We start from the raw sequence: 25,099 nt of genomic DNA on the forward strand, positions 1-25,099 counted from the left end.
TCTGGAAAGGCAATTTGTGTGATGTATTGAGTATTGTGGTTGCAGAGACTTAGGTTAGTATGCATATTGCAGGGTAATGAATATGGATGATGTTGTCATGACATAAGTACTTTTGATCTACTGTAGTGAGACTTGTGTGCATCGTGATGGAGGATTTTGCACTTCTGTTTAGTGCTTTGTCTCCTTTGGCTGCAATAGAGCCAGGGACATGCTTTCTACTTCCAGACTGTAGAAGATGATCCTATCCTCAGTCTAGCTGCTACCTCAAACAAGATCCTAGCTTTTGCTTCTGTCCCTCTTTTCAGTTCTGTAGTATCTTTCAAAGGAAAGACACTTTAGGTGACAGGAACAGATGGTGTACCCTAGCTAGATTTTAATTATCCATTATCCTGGGCATGAAGGGACAGAAGATGCATCTACAGCATGGTCCTCACATTGCCTTGATGTCATAGAATCATAGAATTGTTTGAGTTGGAAGGGACCCTTAAAGATCACTTAGTTTAACTCCCCTGCAGTGAGCCTGAACATCTACATCTAGATTAGGTCACTCAAAGCCCCATCCAGCCTGACCTCAAATACCTCCAGGGACAGGGCATCCACCACATATCTGGGCACCCTGTTCCACTGCCTCACTACCCTTATTGTATTTTTTTTTTCCTTATATCCGGTTTAAGTCTCCTCTCTTTTAGTTTGGAATCTTTTCACCTTGTCCTATCACATCAGACCCTGCTAAAGAGTCTGAACCCTTCTTTCTTGTAGCTCGCCTTTAGATACTGAAAGGCTGCTGTCAGATCTTCCTGGGGTCTTCTCTTCTCCAGGTTGAAATGAATCCCATGAATCCCATTTCATGGGATTTGTTCCTCTTTTCTGCTTTGACGTCTTTCAGTTGCTCATTAGTTCAAATTTGGTTTGGGGTACATTCAGGTTCTCTCTCAGGATCTGAATCCAATTTCACCTTTGCTTTGTTATTAATGAAAAACATAGGGTAAACAAGAAGGGTCAAATGAAGTGATCTCTGGTTGTTTCTATTGTATGCCGTCACTTCTTACTCAGACTTGCTACCACCACCTTTGTTAGTCATGGTATATGTTTATACACTGTATGTTTACACAGGTATCCTTCCTTTGACACCAGTGTTGAAGAAATACAGTTCCAACAGACTGCTGCCAGCAGTTGCTGTAAAATGGTACTCAGTCACGTTAAGAGGCATATAATGTGTCTAAATCTGAGGTATCATAACTAGGCTGTGCAAAGAAGACGCACCTTATATCTGAAAATTAATTTTGATATCTCTTTCATTGTAATCAGTACAAAAGAATATATGTCTTACTGTTAAATGTCTTGCTGCATATTGTTTCCATTGTTATCCAAGAGATCACTACTAGTAGCCCACAAGACATAGGAGTTGTGGCATTATACATTGCATGTATTTGTATTACTTAAGTATAAAATGGCAAATTTATGTATTTTAATATGCTATGAATTAGAAGAGATTTGAGAGAAATATTTTCTTGATTTTTTATTTCTAGAATTGATTCTATATTATTCCTATTAAATCTGTATTCATAAATCTCAAGATATAAAGGAAGTGTAATCTTAGTGATTTCTAATTCAGTTGAAATGTTGCTAAACATTATTAAATGACAAGGAAATTTTAAATATTTAAATTCTCATTTGTGATTGTATCTCTCTATTTCAGAAATATTTCTCAAACAAGTTCAGAAATACTCATGGTTAGACAGGAGGAAAAAAAAACATTAAAAGAGGAAAATTTATCACCATAGATATTTTTGTAAGACACATGAATATGAGAATTTAGTTGGAGACAAACATATATGGTGATGTTTCCAGGGGAGCCATAGAATCATAGAATGGTTAGGGTTGGAGGAGTTCTTTAAGATCATCAAGTTCTAACCCATGGGCAGTGCTGCCCCACACCAGTTCAGGCTGCTCAGGGCCTCATCCAACCTGGCCTCAAATACTTCCAGGGATGGGGCACCCAAAGCTCCTCTGGACAGTCTGTTCCACTGCCTGACTACCTTCTGAGTAAAGAATCTCCTCCTCAAGTCTAATCCAAATCTGTCCTATTTTAGTTCAGAACCTTCCCTTTGTTCTATCATAATCTGCCCATGTGAAAAATTTGTTCTTGTCTATAAGCATTCTTTAAGGACAGAAGGCCAAGTAAGGTCAGAGGTACTCTTGCCTTCTGATTATCTTCATGACCCTCCTCTGTACCCACTCCAACAGTTCTGCATCTTGTTTTGTACTGGGAGCCCCAGGCCTGAATGCAGTACTCCAAATGGGGTCTTACATAAGTGGAGACAATTACAGTCCTCTCCCTGCTGGCCTCTCCTTTTTTCATACAGCCCAGGATACTGTTGGCTTTCTGGTCTGCGAGAGCACAATGCTGGCTCATGTCTAGCTCTTCATCCTTCTTGGCAGGGCTGCCCTCAGTGAATTCTTCTCCCAGTGTGTGCATGTATTTAGGACTGCTCGAATCAAGGCACAGTATTTTGCACTTGACCTTCTTGAATCTCGTTGGTTTCATGTGGGCTCACTTCCCAGGCTTGTTCAGATCCCTTTGGTTGGCATGCTTTCTTTCTATTGTCAACTGCACCACTTAGCTTACTATCAAATGAACTCAGACAATTTGAAGAAGGTGTATTGTTCTTCAATAAAAACAAACGTGTGCATTTTAAATATTTTATTCTAGTTTTCTAATTTTTTTAAGTTTTAACAGATCGAATGTTGATCCCTGACTAAACACAGATTTAAGACTGACACTGAATCTCCTTGCTTTGGTACTGAAGATCAAGAGGTCATGTTTGAGTTATGTTTGTGTAGCATGTTAGCATCCAGCTGCATTTATCAAAGTTTCAAAGCTGTGGAAATTTGAATTCAGTGTTTAATGTTTCTGTATCTTGCAGTCTAATCTATCCAGCTATGCATTAGAAGAGAATGTAATTTATCACATCTAGTCATTTTATCTTACTGAAAACTTCAAAATAGACCAAACAGTTGAATAAAGTGAAATGTGATTGAAAGCCTGATACACTGCTAGTTAGCAGATTTGGAGTTTAATTGAGTTTCTGTCAGCATTTTTTCTGCAAGCAGCAGGTTTTGGAGGAGTCTGAGTTCATGCTCTAGAACCGTGCTTAAGAAAAAAGATTTTTGGAGATAGGGAAGTTGCAGTAGCCTCTTGAACAGATGCTACTACTAACCGTAGACAAGAGAGGGTAAGAAAAAAATCTGTTGCTTCTTGTTCTTCACATTCAAGGAATAATTTGATGACAGAAATTTATAAACTGTACCATCAGAAGCTCTCTTAGTCTTTTATTTCCTGTCATGTAAGGCTGTGTGCATTGGTCATTATTATTCTGTGTCTGCCGAGTCATGCTACTGGGACACTTAAGTTTTGGATGGCTTGAGGAGGCAGTGCACCTTAATGCACCTGTGGACTTTCAAGAGTTGAGTGGTGGCTGCAGAGTGGTACTCTGCCATTGCACCTGCATTGTATGAACTCCATTTGACAAAGGTTCATATGTTTCTTCTGTTAATTTTTGAAAATAGATGGTCAGGATTTCCCTTAACTGTTTCAGGATTAATATATATATTTTTAAATCATGATCAGATATTTTTAAAAAATTGGAAGACGTTTTTTTCATTATTTTAGCTGCAATAGATTTGCACTGTTAATGAATGTGAACCTGCAGGCTGTCTATTCAGATCTTCATTCAAGTTAGTTTGAAGAAGTTACTGGAACAATGACAGTACAAAGGCTATTTACTAAAATAACTTCAGATACTTCTCTGAATCTAAAACCACAAGCTTTCTGTTCTAAACAAAAAAGTTGTTATAGAGTAAATGTGCATTTAAATATTTATCATACCTGGCATTCATTAAAGTGTTCTTATTTTTTACTACTGCACTCTAGCTGCTATAGGTTGGTTTCCTTCACCACAACACTCAATATATGGAAGGCTGTGATTAGTTTCCTACTGCAGTTTAAAAGCTGGTTTAGAGATGAAGAGATTTCATGACAGTTAAATCAATAAGTATATATTTTCTTTCCAACCTAAAATTAGTTAAATATTGAATTTTCTGATTTTTCTTTTTTGACTGTTTAGTTTTCTTACAGTAATTCGATAGAAAACATCACTATGGTATAAATTTACATTCTGTTTACATGTAATGTTGTAGCTGAGCTTGCTGCTGGTTAATATTTACATTTGGCTTTCCTGAAGTTTTGGTGATATTTTTCGTTTCATTTCAATTACTTTATTTAAAGGTCCTTACCCAGGTGAAGTATGTTTGCATATTCTCTAGAGAAAGAAAGAAAAATTATTCTTTCTTTGTAAATATTTTCACTGAACTGTCAGCTTTGTAGTGGCTTCTTAAATTTTCAGTAAAAACTGCTAAGTGGACTAATCCCTTATCTTAGAAATAACTGCAAATACAAATTCAACAGCTGAATATTTGGAAAAGAACATCAAAACATTATTTGTGAGGTCATTATGGTTGTAAAAGACCATGAAGATCATTTAATCCAACCATAAAGTGCAAGTCACAAGAGAGTGCAATTCCATGTTACTCCTGTGACTCTGTATTTTCTGTGTCTAGCTGATACTTCCCAAATGTGTCCAACATCACATGGTGCAGCTACAAACTATCTAATGTATTTTTCAAACTATTTGAGGTGCTGTGGTATTTATTATACTATATTATTGACTATGGAAAAAATACGTGAACTGCAATATGCATTTTATATGGCCTCTAGAAACTGTAATTGAAAAATTAAAGCTTTCTTGTAATAGGAAATTAATTATTATTTAATAGTTAACCATTATAATTAAGGATTACTGTTAGTCGAAAATTTACCTGGGGTATTTTGTTGACTGCTAAAAGAATTTGTTATTGATTCTGTTTAATATTGTCAGGAAAAGTTTTTTTGTTTTTTTTTTTTAATTTCATTTAATTTACTACTTAACGTTCAAATATTAAATATACTAAACAAATTACCTTCTATAAGTATAATGTATTCATTTAAACATCCGTGCATTGAGAATAGTTGAGTAAGGGGTTCCAATGAATTTAGAACTGCAAATAAAAAGCTGTGGAACAGCTTAACACAGAAAACAAAAAGTAGTATGCTTGAGAATATTCACTTGGACTACTGGAAGTTACTCTAACCAGCCATGGTGAGTTACATTCCAGGATTAATAAACTAAGCCATTTGCTAAATGTGAGGCAGTTTGAAAGGTCTTCAGGAACCTAGGTTTAAAAGGAGAAGTAGTGATGTATATCAGCATGCAGATCTGTGCTGGAGATGGATCTGCCTTGCTCTTCAGGGCCAGCTGCTGGAATTGCATCTTACTCCTTACTCACCTGCTTATCCAGCAATATGTGCTCCCAGCTACTCTCTATATGCTGAGGGATGGCTGGAGACTCACGCTCCTTATTCCGGTCTGTTTAAGCTCAGATTTGCAAATTCATACTTAATAACAACCTACTGCTCACTTTGTCATTTTCACCATGAATTTTAAACACTTTGAAATTACATATATCAGATGCTCCAAATGTTATTATGGTGATAGAAATCAACTAGTTCAAAAGGTACAAACAGTCATCGTGTTAAAACTTCTTATGTTATTGACTTGTTCAGCTAATAGAAAGTGTATTTTATTTCTGTGGCTTGCATAATATGATACTTGTCATGCAGGATGTTATTTATAATAGAAGTGATGTTGTAACAGGCCAAGAGTAAATTGTTAAGTAAATTATGAAGTGCACCTGCAGCTTCTATTAATTGCAGTGAATCTTTTGATTACTATCCTACATGCTGTTCATGACTAGGATAAAAAAAAAAATAGACCTTTATGGAACACTTTTTGTTTTGGTCTGATTTCTGAAAATTCCCCTGTGCTCATATATGAGTACATGAAGTAAGAATTTATAAAATAAGACATTATGTGGAAAATCATAAGATACTTTTCTTGTATTATGAATGAGATGTGTCTTGAGTGACATTCCCAGTTATCCTCATCTGCCCTCATCCCTTGCAAAGTCAGACGGGATGGACAGGTTTGCTGCAGTGGCTGTGGAACACTCATTTGTCTCTGAGGGCCTCACAGGTGAACAGGGCAGGGTATGGTGCTGCTCAGTCAGTGAATGTATGTCAGTGACAGTGCACAATGCTCAACACGCACACATCTCATAGAGAAGCAGTGTGATCTTCTGTTTGGTGCAGCCAGGGCTTACACTGGGACAGGAAGGGAGGAAGGCCAGGCTTACCCTGGCCCTTCCTTCTTCCTCTTTCCTGTCCTGTCCCACTGGTAGAGGTGCATTAGCACAGTACCTTGGCCTGCTCCAGGTGGGCTTCTATCCCATCCTGTACATTAGGATATGCAATATAACTGTGAAACACAGATCAGATATTTTTTTTTTTTATTTTGTAAACATACAACCACATACATAAAGAATTATAAAATGATAATAAAAGTATGTGACAAAACTGTACAAACAGAGGCATAAAATGTAGTCACCCACTCCTGGTTTGTTACAGTGGTACTCTACTGTTGGTAAAAATTGAAAGAACAAGCTGAAAATGTCTCATCTACATAGCATCTTACTGCATCAGCTTTGCTTATGGCTTTACACTATCATCAATTCCTGTAGGAAGCCCCATGTAGCAAGGTGTCGTCTTCTTTTTTCAGAATTGTGACATATAGTTTGATTTTTGTCATTCGTAAAGTGCAGTGGACATGAATGAGAATCCCTTCCCTAACCAGCCAAGTTATGAAAAAAAATTCCTCCATTTAAACTTGTCTTAGTTTTTATTAATCTCCTTTATACAAACCGTGTATATTTATTATGATTGTATGCATGATTTATTATTGGACTTCATAATACTTAGTAATACATTTTACACTTGGTTTTCTGTATAAATGATTTTCTTTCATCCATAATCATTGCAATTCCATTTCCTGAAGACATTATTAAGATTATTTATAACTTGCAACCAATATTTCAAGTAGAACTCAGTGCTTTTTTCTTATCTAAATGCATTGAATTGACTCAGGAAATAAAATATCTAGCACTTAATTGTAAATAGAGAGTTTTTAATATCCCATTCATTATTATCGGTACTACATGCTCAAATAAATTCAACAAAGAGCATTAAACTTGAAGGTAAACAAAGAAGTAATGCTTCATATTTTAGATGTTAATAGAAAACATCTTTAAACTGCACTGGGAAGAAAAAACCCTGAAAGTATGAGATAGTTCTTCTTAATTATTTTGAAACATCAATGTACAATGTTGTTCTATAGAAAGATTTTTCTTATCTCAGATATTCTCTGTATGTATTGTTGCAGTTGCTGCACTCTTAATTACTTTGACCTCCAAAGGAAAAATGGATTTAGGGCAGAAGTTGATATTTTCTCAAAGTGTTGTCATAAATTGAGTGGAAGCACTTTTTGAGATGTCTTTTTGTCTGGCTTTTGCCATCCAGGGAAGACACCTATAGACTATGTCACGCTTGTGGGTGGCAATAGTATATTTTCCAAACTTCTTAAGATATGGTGTGCTTTGTGCAATGAGGCTGGTGGGTACAGGAACTTGATAGAGAATTCTGGTGTATGCTGTTGTCCATGGCAGTTTATGCTGTTTTTTTAACATACTATTTCAGAGGGAGGTTTGTAGATCCTCTGATCCTCTGGGAGTGTTTATTCAGAAGAGCACTTAGAAAGTTGTCTTGTTAAGGAAATGTGATTAACATCAAATTCCGTTAATTCCATTAATGTTTGCAAATTCCATTAATGTGTGCTGATTTAGATGCTATGTAAAATAATAATTGAACATAATGTTCTTGTTTTTATTTTAGAATAGCCAGAATTCCAACAGCATGATTTTTTCTCTCCTCAAGAATCTTCATCTGAGAATTTCTTGTTTCTACAGTGAAATCAGACAATGCTTTTGCTATGAAATGAAATTTAATTCACCTGTTGAGTTTATGCCCCTATTTCTTACTAGAATTTTCCCCACTCACAATCCTAGAATTCTTCCAGTTTACTTTGTAACAAAGATATTACTTAAAAGGAATTTTACACATTCTGCAGTTTTCTTCTTCTTCTTCTTCTTCTTCTTCTTTTTTTTTTTTAATGCAGAACACTTAAAAATCAGTTGAATATTTTCTTCTATGGAAATTATACAGAAAAAAGACCATTCTGGGGATTTGGATGTACAAATTTCATTGAGAGACACAGTTTGAAACTCCTAAATTCTTGTTCTGATTGATTCAATAAGATTTTAGTTTGTACTCTCTTAGCTGTTTATTGTTCTGTATGTACACAGACGTGCAGGATTGTCAAACAACAGTTGTTTTCTGTATTTTTCTAATTAGATGATGTGAAACTTGATAATGTTTACTGATTCTCTTTTACCTGAAACTCACTAATAGAAAATTTCTAATGGACTCTTTGCTCAATTCAGATATCAGAAAAAAATAGTTTAAAAAAAAAAAAAAGTGAATAATCGTATAAATAAAAGATGGCATGGTTTAAGTTGGGTTTCATTCTGTTTCACATCTCAGAATGTTCTGAGGGTTCTGATGGTTCTGACTTGGCGGTCACGGCTGAGAAGTGACAAGTATGGGAGACCAGACATAGTTAAAATCATTTGCACGCTGTGTTAATTTTTTTTAAAAACCATTCAGAAATAATATGTTAGTAATGTCGATCTTGAGTCTTCACTGTGATGTAGACTTATATTCTCAAAATACTAATACAACATCTTATTATGCGTAATAAATGGCCTAATCTCTCAAACTCAGTTGGATCTTGGAAATAATAACAACAATCTGTTTTTGTGCCTTTTGCTTTGATCTTAAGTCACTTCAGAAGAAAAACAGGAATAAAAAACCCTTTATTTAATCTTTCCATACAGATGTATCCTTAGCTTTGTGAATTAGCTTGATGGATAAATTACACGTTGTTTTATTTTAACCTTATTTTTCTCCTTCAGAATAGATCCATGCATAATGTTAGTCTCAAGGGGTTCAGATTGTGCCAGTGCTATTCCCTGATGCTTTTGAAATTATTTCCATATGTATCTTGATAGCTTTGGGAAACTTGGACACAAAAGCATAGATCTCCATATATTCATACAGTTGTGGTGAAAGAATTGTATCTGACTTCAGCTACCTGCAATGTTTATGTCTTAGTTATCTGGATTCTCTTTAATAAAAGAAAAATCAGCTAAATTTGTTTCTTCTTATTGTAATCATTTATTACAACATCTATTGTAACATTTAGATGACAACTGTTATTCAATGAAGAGAATTTGTATTAGAGAATCAACAGCTGAGTTGTAGACACTGAGCAAACAGACAACTAATGTTAAGTGAGATACATCTGATCCTATTTCTGCACAGGGACTAGTACTACTCTGCTTTACACAAAGTGTGTGGCATGGTCACCAAAATATTTTTCCACAATGTGTTAAAGTAGATTTAATTAGCACTTCCTACAGATCTATTTTGGTAAAATTTGATGCTAGAGTTCTCAGTTTCTGGCACTGGGTTTCCATGCTGTTTGTTCTCTCGGAGTGCACAGAATAATTAATTTCATGTTTTTGTTACAGGATAGAGGAAGAAAAGAATATTTTATCAGAATTTCAAGAAGACTTGAACAAGCTGATTTTGTGGTTAGAGGAAACAGAAAACATCATTGCTATTCCCCTTGAACCAGGGAATGAAGATCAGCTAAGAGACTGCCTTGGCAAAGTAAAGGTATTTTGAGCGTTATTATTTTTCTTATTTTTTAATTTATTTCTGCACTGAAGAAAATTAAATGCTATTTTCAGTTTGAAAGCCCAGGTAGTATATGGTAAGCATACAGAAATCAGAGAAGTAATGGAAAATGTAGTGAAAGGGAAATTCCTATCTTGTCACTAAATAATGAATCATGATCTTTTTCATTCTTAGTTCAAGTTTCTGGTATTGAAACATGACAATTTCATCTAATTTTTTTTTTTCTATGGATGTCTTGTTAACATGTTAAAAATACCCAGTAAGGAAATTATATTCAGTATTTCACAAGAAATGTATGTAGAAATTTATGCATGATTGTAAGTATCAATTGCTTAAAGTAGTGTGTCAGCATTTTCTAGAGTAAACTTGACAGTGACTTTTAAAATACATTTTATTTTTAAAAATATAAAATCAGAATATTGAATATTAGAGATTTTAGTATATGATACTAGTCATGAATATATGCAATAAGAATTGCTCTGTTTAGTTTTGAAATGCTTCCAATAGAGTGTGTGTAAGAACTTGCTCAACGGTAAATTAACACTTAGCTGGAAGATGCATAATATATATGGGGGACATATCTAAAAGGTTTCCAGTCCTCTCTTAAAGATAAGGACTACTTATCCTCCGAGTTGAATAAACTCAGCAAGTGATGGAATATAGTGTAAAAGAATCTCAAAATAAATGGTTTGACTTTCTATTATACTTAATTTAACAAAATTTGAAAAAAAAATCTATTGTAAAAATCAAGTTCATTTATAAATAAGTAAAAATAGAACAAATAGTAGTGCATGGTTTTTGAGGAAAGTAAGGCATAATCATATGCTAAGTTCATACATCTGACTCGTAAGTACAAAGTATCTGTGAACTGGTCAGAAGTCTTGTAAGACAAAGAAAATTCTTTATGAGGTGTTAAATACATCTTATCATTTGAAGACATGATTACGATTTTAAAGTTTGAATTGATATTCTAGATCCATGAGTTTTCTGCTCTTGATTTATACAGAAATATTTCCCACCTGTATCATTCCCACACAATAAATAGTCCAAAATTAAAGGTACTAGCATTTTTGATTTATAGCTCATTTTTACATTCTTTTTCTTTTGGAGTTATACAGGAAAATATATCCTAATGCATCAAAAAGCAATGCATCAGCTTACTTTGTGTATCATGTAATACCTGCTACATTGTGTTATTAATAATAATAAAAAAAAGTTGAATAAATGTATGTTTTAGTTATATTATCTTTATATGTTAAGTTACTTTGACATATTAACCTTGTAGTAACTGCATACTTGATGGAGAAATGATGATGATATCATTCAGATGATGCCTTGCTTCCTTTGGCTGTACTTTGTGTGTCTTTATGAGCGTATATGGTTGAATAATTGGACTAGAGGACTTTTCACCACATACCATCTGAGTGATTATGTTCACCCCACAGAATAGGGAGAAGCACCTTTCCAAAGTGTTGTGGGTTTGTTTGTTTTCGTTTTTTAACCATGTTAAAAGATAATTAAAATCTGGATACATAAGCTATTGAGCATCAAGAAGTGAAAAATTGTCATGCAACGCTGGTTAATATTCTGAGAATCCCTTTATTTGGTCTTTTAAGACTCTCTTTAGACCTAATTCACTAATACAGTCACTTTTGGTGGGAGTTTAGCCTTCTATACGCAGAAAGCTTTGGCTATTTTGTCTTGAATTGAGTTTATTCCTTCAGCTGATAGATAAATCGATAAGGTTGAAGATAAGAGAGCTGAAAATTCTACCACAGTTCATCTTAACTGCTGTATTTGTCTGTTCCAGTTAAGAGTTGAAGAGCTGCTGCCACACAAGGGAATACTGAAAAGATTAAATGAAACTGGAGGAACAGCACTTGGAAGTGCATCACTGAACCCAGAAAGAAAACATAAGCTTGAGAGCACACTGAAGGAGGCGAGCCGTCGCTTGTTAAAGGTTAGACATATTAGTGATTTAACTGCAGTATAAAATTTTAATCTGCAACAAATATTTGCATTATATTTTTTCTAGTGGGCATTATTTTTCTTTGGATGAACCTGCAGAGACATTTGTACACATAATGAACCTGCTGAAAAAAAATGTGTGCAATACACTGCTGTGAGAAACAATAATAACAAGAGACAATGACTGCCTGAAGTGATGATGTTGCATCCAAATTAACTCCCTAAATTACAGGTCTGCTCCTTAAGAGGAGACTGCAGAGCACCATTTTTGTAACTTGGTTGTTTTAAGGGTTCAGCAAATATTCCACTTCTTGTGACTGAGATGTGTGAGAGGCAGTAGTAAATGGCTGATTGCTTTTCTAGAAACACTTCCCAGTTCTCTCCTAAACCCTGAGGTGGAAGCTGCAACTCATTCATGTTCTATTATGTTTCCAGCTGTGATCTCTGAGTTCCTGCGTAGCAAAATCCCATTCATTTTGTTTTTTGGGATCTTCATATCCATGAAGAAAAGTAAGGCAGGATTTTGTTGTACATCATTGATGAAGTAGTGTGTAGCAGAGATGGTAGAAAGCAATATTAAAAGGACCACCTCCAAGGTATTTATCAGTCTGGTGAGAACAGATAGAATTTAGAAGGTGCAACTAAAGGATTTGTGAGACTGATGGCACAGTCACCAGGGTGATAAGGGGGGGGAGATAAAGTTTAAGCTGTGTTTAGCTCTGGAAAGAAAAGGTGAGAAAACGCATCTTTTTCTGAGTGCCTTACTGAAAAGACAAGCTGGAGTTTGTGGTCAAGAACACTACATTCAACTGTGTTCATAGAATTGATATTTCAAGTGCAGTCTGAAAAATAAACAGGAATTTATTTGTTATGGAACTTTCATTAGTTTCTTCTTCTTAACAGAAATAGTCTGGCAAGTTTTAGAATGTTAGCTAGTGACTCAAGCAAAAATGGATAATAAATATTGATCACATTCACAAAATTGGCGCTGGGCACAAAAATCATTGTTTAGGTGAAGTATCTAATCATTATTTGGGCAGAAGTATCTCTTTCTCTACAGAATGGCTTTCTGAAATCGATATATATAAAAAGAATTCCAAAAACTTTGAGATCAGATGAATGCTGTTTTCTAGCTGAAGTAAGGACATATGTAGCTGAATTTAGGCACTGTGATTTAAATATCTCTGCTGTAGTGTTGAGAAATGATTAACTTTCAGGCAAAAAATGTTTGTGTTGGCTTTTGTTGTCGTTCAGTAAAATGGCAGAAACCTACAAAAATTGTAATTTGTCACTGAATGAAAGCTTTTACTGATTAGTCATTTATCTAAAAACTTTACTCTCTGCTTGCTAATACAGAAACGTTCTGGGTAACTTATATACAGGGCAACCCAAATAACTATATATACCATAAGTTTTGGATGAAATATTAGGGGATAGAGCTACTGTTTAGAGAAACTTTCTCTTTAAAAGTTACAGCAGACCTCAGTAATGCTTCTGGCAAGACTGTAGACTTGGAGTTGACCACTTGAATATGTCCATTTATTGCTAAAAGAGGCTAAACCCAGAAAATTAAACTTTCCTTTGTGATTATTTCTGAAGTGCACTATTTCAATTTCAGTTATCTACATTACATATGGGTATGTATAAAGTTCAGAAGTTCTCACCCTCCTGAAGTTGTTGAATTTGAGAAAGGATGTGGAAAACACATTTCATTTCTTAATGAACAGAAACCAAGTTTGAAAATTACAAGACTGAAATCCTTACATGTAAAGTGAGATTTTCAAATGTTTCTCTGAAGTCATTCCATTTTTCAGACAATCTTGAAAGGTTAAAGTGGAAAAAGTTATATTTGGTTTTCTGTCATTAATCTCCCAAAATGAATGAAAATAACAAACATTTTCTCCTTTCTTCTCCTTCTCTGTGTTCTATTGGAAACTGAAAGGAAAAAAAACAACAGTATTTTTTTTCTCTTGCATAGCTCTCACTGTTCTCTCTCACCAGGAAAACTGAATTTTCTGGATATTGGAAATGTAAAATCAATAAGATTAGATTTTATATAGCTGAAGGGATTAATTTTGTTATTTTAAGGTATGAAACCCTGGGGTCTGTAGGAAAATCGGGTATCATGGGAAGGCTGCAGGCCTGGCAGAGAGACATACATTGTTTTCCTAACCACGCTTTTATATCAAGTGATCTTCAGTAGGTCACTGGAGGATGGTTATGCAGTCAGTTGATTTGATGGCAGTATATTTTTTTTTTGTTCTCAAAGCACAATGGACAAACCTCATCAATACAGACATTTCTCTGGGGCTTTTCTGTCCCTCCATCCCCATCTTGGAGCATATCTTTTGATTTTAGCCTTTTGTTTTCAGCTGTTTGTTTTGCTTTCTGGCATCTATGCTAGAAAGGCACGTGTAACAGCATTCTGATTCCCTCATCTTGCAGGATGATACTTTGTTCAAAACATAAAATGCACATGGTAAGATAGCTCTTTATCCCGGTGTATGCTAGAGTAATTCTGTTTACTTCAGTGAAGCTGTGATAATTGAAAATTACCAGTTGAAAATGTAGCCAAATATCTCCTAAGAGTATGACAAATTTTTGTTCTGCCTTGATCTGCTAAACAGTGGAAAGGGTGACAGCACAGTGAGTCTTAACCTTCAAGGTGGCATATTTGAAATAAATCATGTTCAAACCTTTTTTACAGTCACGGGAAGTGTTGCCCTACAGCAGTGGAAATAAGCTGAGAAAAGAAATTGAGGATGAAAGGAATTGCAGTCACATAAAATAAGTTGTTTTTTTTTTTCCTTTTGATTCAGTATTGTCTTTGCTTTTAGATGTTTATATCATGTGCTGATGACCTTGAGAATAGATACATGAAGAATTTTTCTTCTGTTACATAGTAATAAATTTTAAATGACATTTCCTTAGACCCCTTTATTGAATAGTGATTCTGATAGGCTGCTACCTCAAACATAGTTTAAGCAGAGAATGAAGATTAAAGTCCACATTCAAAAGTATGACTTTTAAATTCTAGCCTGGTTTTATATATTATGCCCTCTGCAAAGCCAATATTTCTTGTAAAAATGAAAATAACACTATCTCTGTGAATTCTTAGTAATACGAAAAAAATGAAGTGTTTCATAACCATTTTTATGTCTTTACATCAAGAATTTTCATTTATTTTCAAAGCTCAAAGCATCTTCTGCTGTGATAGCCAAGTCAGCTAACCACCTAGGGCTTCAAAGCATACAAAGAGGTACTAGGCACTGGAGTTTGTGATGAATTCAGTTCTTGTCATATACCACCTGCCAGGGTATATAACAGATCTGTAATGGGTTTCTTACCTTTTAGTGTGCGGTAAATGGATTGATAGATTAGGTCTGAGACCAGTGAACCATGGAATCAGAGGTTTGCTAGAAGGAGTTTATTACTCTTTAATAATATTCTTGGTCTTGTGTCAGCCAAGAGGGATGAGCTAGATTATCTGAAAGTAAGCTGGATGCCAAAATCAGCGTTGTCCTCGTTTATCCACCTTAGTCTTCACAACATCTACTGTATATATTATGAAGGTTATTATAAGTGCCTGATGGAGACGTTTTGTTTTGCTGCCTTTTAATTTGTCTGCTAGCATTAGAACTAATTACTAGACACTGAAGAGACCAATTCTCTGTTTACTGCCACAGCAAATCAATTTGTTGTGCTATATAGACAAAAAAAAAAAAATGAGTGGAGTGACATGGCTATAATTCGTGAACATTTTCTGTACCACCAAGAAAAGTATAGGTCTTCTAAGCTTGGTTGATCAAGTGTAGAGAAAAACAGATGGGCCTGGAAACTGCAGAAAGACAAAGTCATAACAAGGTTAGGGTTCATGTAATGTAGCTTGCCTTGAGTAGTAATTATTCACGAATTACCTGTGATGACATCAAATTTGAGTTCACGGTTTAAACTATTACAATTGCCTTTGTTATTACTAGTAGGATGGTCAGGAAAGCATCTTGGAAAATGAATGCTACAGTTTGATTTCTGTGTTTTTTATTTGAAATGATAGCGTAGCCAGCAATTTGGGGATCAAAAAGCTTATCTTTTCCTAATTTGTTTATTGGTTATAAGTGATCCAATTCTCTTACATTTAACAAGGTATTATGCGATGCTAAATTAATTATTACAATCTGTCATAGGTTGCTAGTTGTTTATAGTCCATGTCCTTTACCAACGATATTGATAAATGATCTTACATGTAAGAAAGTGAAGTTATGCTTCTTTCTGTTTGATGGAATAAACGTGACAGTGTCACAAACAATTAATTAAGTGTATACAGGTTTCATCCCCCCCCTTTGTGCGTGACTTGTGCATTGCTAGCAGATAATACTAATTAAAATTCTAAAAAGCAAGTTTACTAGCAGTATAAAGATAAGTTGCTGTTTCCCAGCAGGTGCGAAGCACAACACAGAAATAAAATGGTGCTAATGACTTTATGTTAAAAATTAATTCTGGGTCAAATTATAGTAAAGTGTATATGTTTTGCATTGCCATTGGGTAACACTTGAAACTGATTATTTTCATGGATATTTTGTTATTCTAAGGCTTAATTTTCAACTTTGAAGGTGACCACTGTTTTCTGTCTAGAAAAGGAGTACATGGAGATTATAAGCAAGTGTGCTGATATTTTCCTACCAGTAATAGGAAAAGATATGACATGGATAATACATTTGTATATCTATAGTTTGTTTGGCAGCGTTGTTTAACTAAATTTTACTAAAATAGAAAATTATGAAATTATACGGTGGGATAGAGTTCCATGTAGTTATAGGGTATATAGGTTATACTCGGTCTTATTATTTGGTATCAGAGATTCACAGAATCACAGAATTGCCAGGGTTGGAAGGGACCTCAAGGATCATGAATCTCAACCACCCCCTGCCACATGCAGGGCCACCAACCTCCTCATTTAATGCAAAACCAGGCTGCCCAGGGCCCCATACAATTTGGCCTTGAACACCTCCAAGGATGGGGCATCCACAACCTCTCTGGGCAGCCTGTTCCAGCACCTCACCACTCTCTCTGTAAAGAACTTCCCCCCGACGTCCAACCTAAATCTTCCCTCCCTCAACTTAAAACGGTTTCCCCTTGTCCTGCAGTTATCTACCCTTTCAAAGAGTTGATTCCCCTCCTGTTTGTAGGCTCCCTTTAGGTACCTGAAAGGCTGCAATGAGGTCACCCCGCAGCCTTCTTTTCTCCAGGCTGAACAAGCCCAGCTCCCTCAGCCTGTCCTCATAGGGGAGGTGCTCCAGCCCCCTGATCATCTTTGTGGCCCTCCTCTGGACCCTCTCCAACAGCTCCCTGTCTTTCTTGTACTGGGGGCTCCAGACCTGGACACAGTACTTCAGATGGGGTCTCACAAGAGCAGAGCAAAGGGGAACAATCACCTCCCTGTCCCTGCTGGCCACCCCTCTCTTGATGGAGCCCAGGATACCATTTGCTTTCCGAGCCGCAAGGGCACACTGCTGGCTCATATTACGTTTTTTGTCTATCAAGACCCCCAGGTCCTTCTCCACAGGGCTGCTCTCAAGGATCGCTCCTTCCAGTCTGTAGGGATTCCTCTGGCCCAAGTGCAAAACTCTGCACTTTGCCGTGTTGAACCTCATCAGGTTCACCCAGGCCCACCTTTCTAGCCTCTCGAGGTCCCTCTGAATGGCATCCCTTCCTTCAACCGTGTCGACTGCACCACTCAGCTCGGTGTCGTCAGCAAACTTGCTGAGGGTGCACTCAATTCCATCATCGATGTCATTGATAAAGATGTTAAAGAGCTCTGGTCCCAAGACAGACTCCTGGGGGATGCCACTCGTTACCGGCCTCCACCTGGACATAGAGCCATTGATGACCACATTCAATTTTGCTCCAACTTGTTATTCATATGGTTGTGTTTCCTGGAGGTAGAAAAGATTGCCCCTCACTGCAAAGACAACTAAAGAGTCTTGCTGCCCATATATGCTTCAAGTCATGGAATATCCCGATTTGGAAGAGACCCACAAGGATAGTGGAGTCCAACTCCTGGCTCCACACAGGACTACCCAAGAGTGCTGTCCAGACGCTCCTTGAACTCTGGCACTTTAGGCCATGCCCCCTGCAGCCTGTTCCATGCCCACTGCCCTCAGGTGAAGAACTTTTTCCTAACCCCCACTCTGACGCTCCCCTGATGCAGCTCCATGCCATTCCCTCAGGTCCTGTCACTGCCACCAGAGAGCAGAGCTCAGTGCTGCCCCTTGTACTTGAGGCTGTACTTCCTGTTCCAATTTCCTGGGGTACACAGGCTTATTCTTACCAAGTGCCTGCCATAGTAATTTTTTCTCTCTGAGAGAATATAAACTTTATTTCCTAATGAGTCTTTGAATTTCTGAGAGGAAGATGAAAAGATTTTTTAGTTCCAAAGTCAATAATGTTGTTAACGTTATGGCAGAAGAGCTATTGCTTGTACATCATGATGTAGGAGCATGCTCTTGCAGGGTGATGTCAGGTTCTAAAGGCCTACCTCTTCTGTGTGTGGGAATCTGTATCATTTTATGTGTCCCTTTTTCCAGCTTGTTATTCAAATGGATAAGATGCTTAAGTTCTTACACCAGTAAATGAGTTGAATAATCGCAGAGATCAAATAGAGTAATGTTAAGGAAGCTATACTGGTGAGAACTAAACATTATTCATTTTCTGAGGCTGAAGACCTAGGAAATATTTGCATATTCAAAAACTTGGTTTTATATATGATATGGAAGAATACTAAGAAAATCTGATCTGTTATTTACTACTTTCTTGTTTCTTCTATGTTGGAACAAAGTTGTTTCGCTCTGAAAATGAAGTTCTCTTACAGATTGTGAAAATGAAGTAAACAAGAAAATATGCACTAAAACATTTTTAGCCTAATAAGAATGTCAATGTTATTTCCACCTTTTTCTTTCCAATTCATTTTGGATACATATACTGCAGTTTTCTGTCTGTATTGATTTAAAACTATTGAGATTCTTAGTGTGTTTGAATACAATAGATTGCACATGTTAAAAGACAGACCACATTAGGGACTGAGTTCTGCAGCCGACTTACAAAAGCAATGTTCAGTCGTTTTATTAGCTTCGTACATTAGGTTTTGTTCCACTTTACATGCTGTACTTTAATTCATCCTAATGACTGTTGTTAAAAAGAACTAGAAACTATCATAATACAGAAGGAAACATAAGACATCTACTTTTTTTTCCCTGATGTTTACTTAGTAGAATTAATTTAAAAGGTGTATTAATATAGCTCTGAGAACCTCAGCAATCAATGATAAATTCATTCACTGTAGGTCAGAGAAAATGAAATGGCTTAATATAAATGGAAATGTTTTATTATATACTATAAGTAAAATAAGAAATGCTAGCAGATCAGAATTAGGCTAACACATTTCTTCTAGTCTGAGCTGATTTTTATGATTTTGATGCAGTGGTTTTTAAATTTGGAAAATTAGTTCTAAACTTGTGCCACATTTGAAAATAACCTGAATATCTCCACAGACTTGTGCTGACTTTGGTTTTGACCCTAAATAAAATAGATTCAAATGAGGTGAATGTTGCTGTAGTATTATGCTGGTTTTTTAGCAGATGTACAAGAACTTGTTTTACAACATAAAAAACAAAAACAACAGGGTTTTGATTTAATTGCTGTATTTTTCAATTTAAAATCTAAGTTTTTTAACATTTCAATGTATCTATTATTTGGAATTTATAAGACCAAAATTGAAATTAGATGAGTGCAATTCTTGAGAGCAGAAGGAATTGTGAAAGCCCTCCTCACACACGGTAAAGTGATATGAATAAATAGATGCAGTAGCACAGCATCAGGAAAAGGAAGTCTGTAGTGCAGTAAATCCCTGATTGCTGTTATATTTGGGTATGGTACTTTACAGAGACCATTTTTATCATGCCACTTCCCACAGTTTAGAAATGCCAGGGAAGTTGTTTAATTTTCCAGCTGCTCTATTTTCCTATGTACAACCTGCTATCTCATAGGAATATTGTAAAAATATATTATTTGGTGGTATTGCAATGTTGTGAAGGTTTAAGACATTGTGAAGGTGGTTAGTAACACTGTCTCATGCTCTTTCTGGAGTCCGGCAGAGAAATATACAATTGATCTCTTTATTAATAATACTGTCAATTTTCCTTTGTTAAATATTACTAAATATTCTCCTGCTACAGTATGTTGCTTATTCTCATTTGAAACTATTTGTTGATCTGAAGTTTGTTCAGGGAAAAAATTACTATGCTCCAAGTGTTTTTGAAACAGTTGGGCAATAATTATGCAACATCAAGGGCTTTTGTGACATAGTACTGATTATTTGTTCTTCTTTTCCATTGAGACAAGTTTGAATCAATTTTGAAGTCGTAAGATTCTTTTTTTAATATATACTCTAGATTCTAGTTTTATGTGTTTTACTTTTAATTTTACAGGTCTATTTTAAGCTTAACAATAAATGATAGCAAACATTATGAATATAATGAAAGTCAAATAGAGATGAATTGGATATTTATCATGGTATTATTTGTGGATTTAGGTAATGTTGCTCATAAACATGGAAAATGTTAGAGAAATTAAGGAACCGCTTATAAGAGAATAGTGTACGTTTTCTAATGAGTTGCAGCATTTGCATTGGTGAGATGAAGCAGAATGAAATTATTCTTTTTTTTTTTTTGCAATTTCCAAAATGTATGTTACTCCTAAGATCTTTCTGGATAATCTTTTATGTGCTACACTATATTAAATACCAGTATATTTAAGCAGCAGTTGCAGAGGGTCCAGAGGAGAGCCACAGAGATGATCAGGGGGCTGGAGCATCTCCCATATGAAGACAGGCTGAGGGAGTTGGGCTCTTTCAGCCTGGAGGAAAGAAGGCTGCAGGGTGACCTCATTGCAGCCTTTCAGTACCTAAAGGGAGCCTACAAACAGGAGGAGAATCAACTCTTTGAAAGGGTAGATAACTGCAGGACAAGGGGAAATGGTTTTAAGTTGAGGGAGGGAAGATTTAGGTTGGACGTCGGGGGGAAGTTCTTTACAGAGAGAGTGGTGAGGTGCTGGAGTAGGTTGCCCAGGGAGACTGTGGATGCCCTGTCCCTGGAGGTATTTATGTAGGAAGAAAACATTTCTACTTATTTTTATATTCATTGTGAAGACTTCAGATGTGTCTTCATAAGGCCACATTGCTGCTCTGTTTGCTTCACATTAAGCTATAAGACTTGAAAAATATTTACAAAATATAGTCCTGCAAGAGGTAAAATTTTATACTATGGAGACCAAAAATTCATGATTGGATGTATGTATGCATGCTTCTTGGTAATTCATTTTATACCATCTTTTAGTAACTTCCTATCCTATTTTTGTTAGGAATATGATCTGGAATGTATTTGTTATCTATTTCAGAAGTTATGCTATGCACTTTGAATAGAAAAACATAGATTCTAGATGCATTTATTCTCTCAGTTTATACCAAGTTACTAATTATATGATTGAAATGCTCAATTTCAAATAAAACATTTTAAGTAAATCCTCTCACATTTTTCTGCACCACAGCAACTGCATTTGTAAAAGAGTTCACATGCAGCAACCAGTGGTTCGCATAGTATCATGTACCACTGAATGACTGACAGGGGTTTGGGCTTTTCTAAACCTCAGTTCCCACCAGCCTGTCCTGTTGTGACAAGTCTTTCCTGCTTTTCTATCAAGGAAGACTGTAGGGACCTAAAATCAATGCTTTACTACTTGAAATTTGTAAGATAAAGTTTATACTTTAATTATATAAGTCTGTCTGTATTACAACATGCTTAATTAAAGATTCACAAATGGTAGTCTAGAATAGCCTTAGAGGTAAGCCTCCCCTTTCCTTTTCCCTTTTTCTTTTCTTTTTCTTTTTTTTTTTTTTGGTCGCTTGTCTCAGAGTTCAAAAAACACTACTTAAAAAACTGAGCATCAGCATTACCCAGAGAATTGCCTGTTATGATATGGAGCTCTACACTGAGCACTGTTATCTAAGGTAAATTCCACACTCTCAACTTTTCTGTTAACTGCATGTTTTTCACAAATGAAAAGTTGTCACCTTCCTCAGAGTGCTAAAGGAGGTATTTCTCAAAGAACAACCAACAACAAAGCTAAATTCATTGTTACCTGTATTCTATCAGTCATGTCAGTGCACTGGTAAGCAGCATCACCAACTAGAATTGGAATACCAGCATATTTTTATTTTTCTACAATTTTAAGTAGAATGTATTCTTTGTTTCTAAGAAATGTTGTAAATAAACACCTATATACAAACTTTAATCCTGTTGCAATTTTTCTATGCTGTCCAAAGATGTTACAGGGTATCCTTGTTCAATTTTTTTTTGGTAATAACATAGTTTATCTGCACATTAATTATCTAACATTCTTCTCTTATATGAGACATTGCTGTTTTGTAATGATTTTATTGCTGTATTGCAAACCTTAAATCCAATTATACCAATTTCCTTTACCGAGTAAAATGTTTGATTTTGTTTCTATTGACATTTTTTTTTCATTGCAGTGTTTTTTGGCTTTGTTTTGCTTATCAAGCATTCTGGCAGATGATATTTTTTAGAAAGTCCATGGCAGTTTTGTGCTTCTGGGAAGCTTTTTCACAGAGGCAGGCAATAGCACTGAAGAATATATCCTATGCTTAATTATCTATTGACTGATTGCCACTGTGAGCTGATTACACATGGAAGTCAAGCTTTCAGTATTGGGCATGGTCTTGAAAGTAAAGTAATCAGATAATATAAATTCTTGTCAGAAAAAGGAAAAGAAGGGCTGATGAGAGACAGCAGCAGGCAGGAAGTACTCTACTGCCTGGAATTACAAAAGTAGTGACGGGACTGCTGTGTTCAGTCCGCCAAGTAGCAAGAAGAGATTGAGCTTTACGTGGTCAAGAAGGCCAATGGCATTCTGGCTTGTATCAGGAATTGTGTGGTGAGCAGGAGTAGGGAAGTAATCCTGACCCTGTACTCAGCACTGGTGAGGCCCCACCTTGAGTACTGTGCTCAGTTTTGGGCCCCTCAGTACAGAAATTGAGGTGCTGGAGCAGGTCCAAAGAATGGCAACAAGGCTTGTGAAGGGCTTGGAGAATATGCCCTGTGAAGAGAGATTGAAGGAACTGGCGCTGTTTAGTCTGGGGAAAAAGAGGCTGAGGGGAGACCTTATTACTCTGTTCCGATACCTGAAAGGTGATTGCAGGGAGAGCAGGGCTGGTCTCTTCTCACTGTTGAAAGGTGACAGGACGAGGGGAAATGGCCTCAAGCTGTGCCGGGGAGGCTTGGGTTGGATATCAGGAAACACTATACAGAAAGGGTTGTTAAGCACTGGAATAGGCTCCCCAGGGAGGAGGTTGAGTCACCATCCCTGGATGCGTTTAAAAACTATTCTGATGTGGTGCTCAGGGACATGATTTAGCAGAGGGTTGTTAGAGTTAGGGTAGTATGGTTAGTTGTGGTTGGACTTGATGATCTTTAAGGCCTTTTCCAACTTGAGCGATTCTATGATTCTGTGATTCAAAGTAATATGGAAGCGGTTACTCACAGATGTGGTGGATGAGACATTCAAGGTCTCATTCAATGTCGTGATTCAAGAGCACGGTCAAGGTCAGGCTGAACGAGGCTCTGAGCACCCTGATGTAGCTGTAGGTGTCCCTCCCTGTTCATCACAAGGCATTTGTGCTAGATGACCTTTAAGGGTCCCTTCCAGCTCAAGTGATTCAATGAACGTGTTGTTCAGGACGCCACAGTAGCATATCCAGCTCTGTGCTGTGTGAAGCACTGTGGTCTGCCATTTTCTCTTCTTCCTCTTCACTTCCCAGCAGACTCTGGTTTCTTCTCTGGAAAGAAAGCTATGACTAACAGGTTCAAGGTAACTGTTTAGGCAGGGTACAAGTACTGTGGGGTACGTGCAACAGTTTGCTTGTTTCTAGGCTAGTAATAACTTGATGTGGTATCTTCTGCTGTAAACCAGGGAAAGAACAATTAGCAATTTTACTTCGGGTTAATTTTCTTGTCCTATGTCAGAGGATTCTTCATTAAGAGTCAATGCAGGAATCAGATTCTAAACCTTTTACAGTTGCTTTTGGATTTCTGGAATCGAGTGAGGGACAAAGATGAAGAAAGTATTGCACTAGGCATTCAATAGAGGTTTAAGGTGGAGGGTCTTGTGCTCAGAAAATGCCCTTGTCAAAAGAAGTTCACTGAGATAGTACCACAGAAGAATGAATGTCAATTAGTTATAAATATTAAATATAAAAAGTGTGTTATTATTCAGGTGATTGTGATCTATATTATCATATTATCATGTAAGAAAAACAAAATGATTCATTGGGTTGGGAGATGCATTTGTGTGCTTTTTAAAAAGTTAGACAGCCAGATGAAGAAAATCATTCTTGTCTTGCGTTTGTGAATTGCTTTACTCTTCACCATGAATGGGAAAAGATGATCTTTTAAATAAGGATTAATCTTGTGAATATTACAAATATGTATCTAAGAATTTAAAAATAAAAAACAAAAGTAAGAAGAAAACCTCCAAAACATATAGAGAGGTCAGGTGCTGGGAATCTTGTAGGGAAACATGAAACATTGGCTACATTGAAAACAATAATCTTATAAATATAGTTTAGTAGCTTATTTTGTCTTCTACTAGTAAAATAACCTTTATTCCAACTTTGTCAGAGACACCGTGGTTTATAAATATTCATCACTTAGAAAAAATTACATAGATTTTGTTTTAAAGTCAATATTGAGTTTGCTAATGAAAATGGCTCAGTTAATTAACTAAGTGGTGTCCTAAAATGAACTTACATGAAACTCTTTCTTACACTGATTGTTTTTCATGAAGAAATGATGCATAAAAATTAAGTTCTCCCCTTCCATTTTAAATCATTCCTTGATACACAGTATAGGGAAAGTGATTTTAGGCAGATAAAACTTTCTGAATAGTGACTGTAAGAATTGCTGTTTTATGTAATCATCTTAATAATGTTATGGAAGTGTCATTTGTAATATATCAATATGTCAGTATTGAAGCTTGTATTTAATGTTTTTTTCTGACTTATTTTTTCATATCCAAGTTTTGGTGTGGACAGCAGCTAAACTTGCTTTTGGTCCAGTTATGCTGTGGGCTGACTGTCCTGGATTCACCTATCTTTTTTTCCCTCTTATTTTAGAAAAAAATAGAATAGTAAAGCAGAAACTGCAGCTTGTCTTGCATTAGGAAATATGCTTTATCAGGGAATTGAGTCCAATT

General features: G+C 36.0%; 1 protein-coding gene across 12 annotated transcripts in view; it reads left to right on the plus strand.

The window, feature by feature from the left end:
* Positions 1-25,099, plus strand: part of DMD (dystrophin) — a 1,153,352-nt gene that overhangs the window by 763,472 nt on the left and 364,781 nt on the right. For all 12 annotated transcript variants that reach the window (XM_090124095.1, XM_090124041.1, XM_031599265.2 and 9 more), the window contains 2 exons: positions 9,640-9,787; positions 11,619-11,768. In XM_090124095.1, coding sequence (XP_089980221.1) covers positions 9,640-9,787; positions 11,619-11,768 — 298 coding nt within the window. The remainder of the gene's footprint in view (positions 1-9,639; positions 9,788-11,618; positions 11,769-25,099) is intronic.

Source organism: Phasianus colchicus, chromosome 1 (genome assembly GCF_987193195.1).
Source record: "Phasianus colchicus chromosome 1, bPhaCol1.hap1.1, whole genome shotgun sequence".
NCBI classification, from domain to species: domain Eukaryota; kingdom Metazoa; phylum Chordata; class Aves; order Galliformes; family Phasianidae; genus Phasianus; species Phasianus colchicus.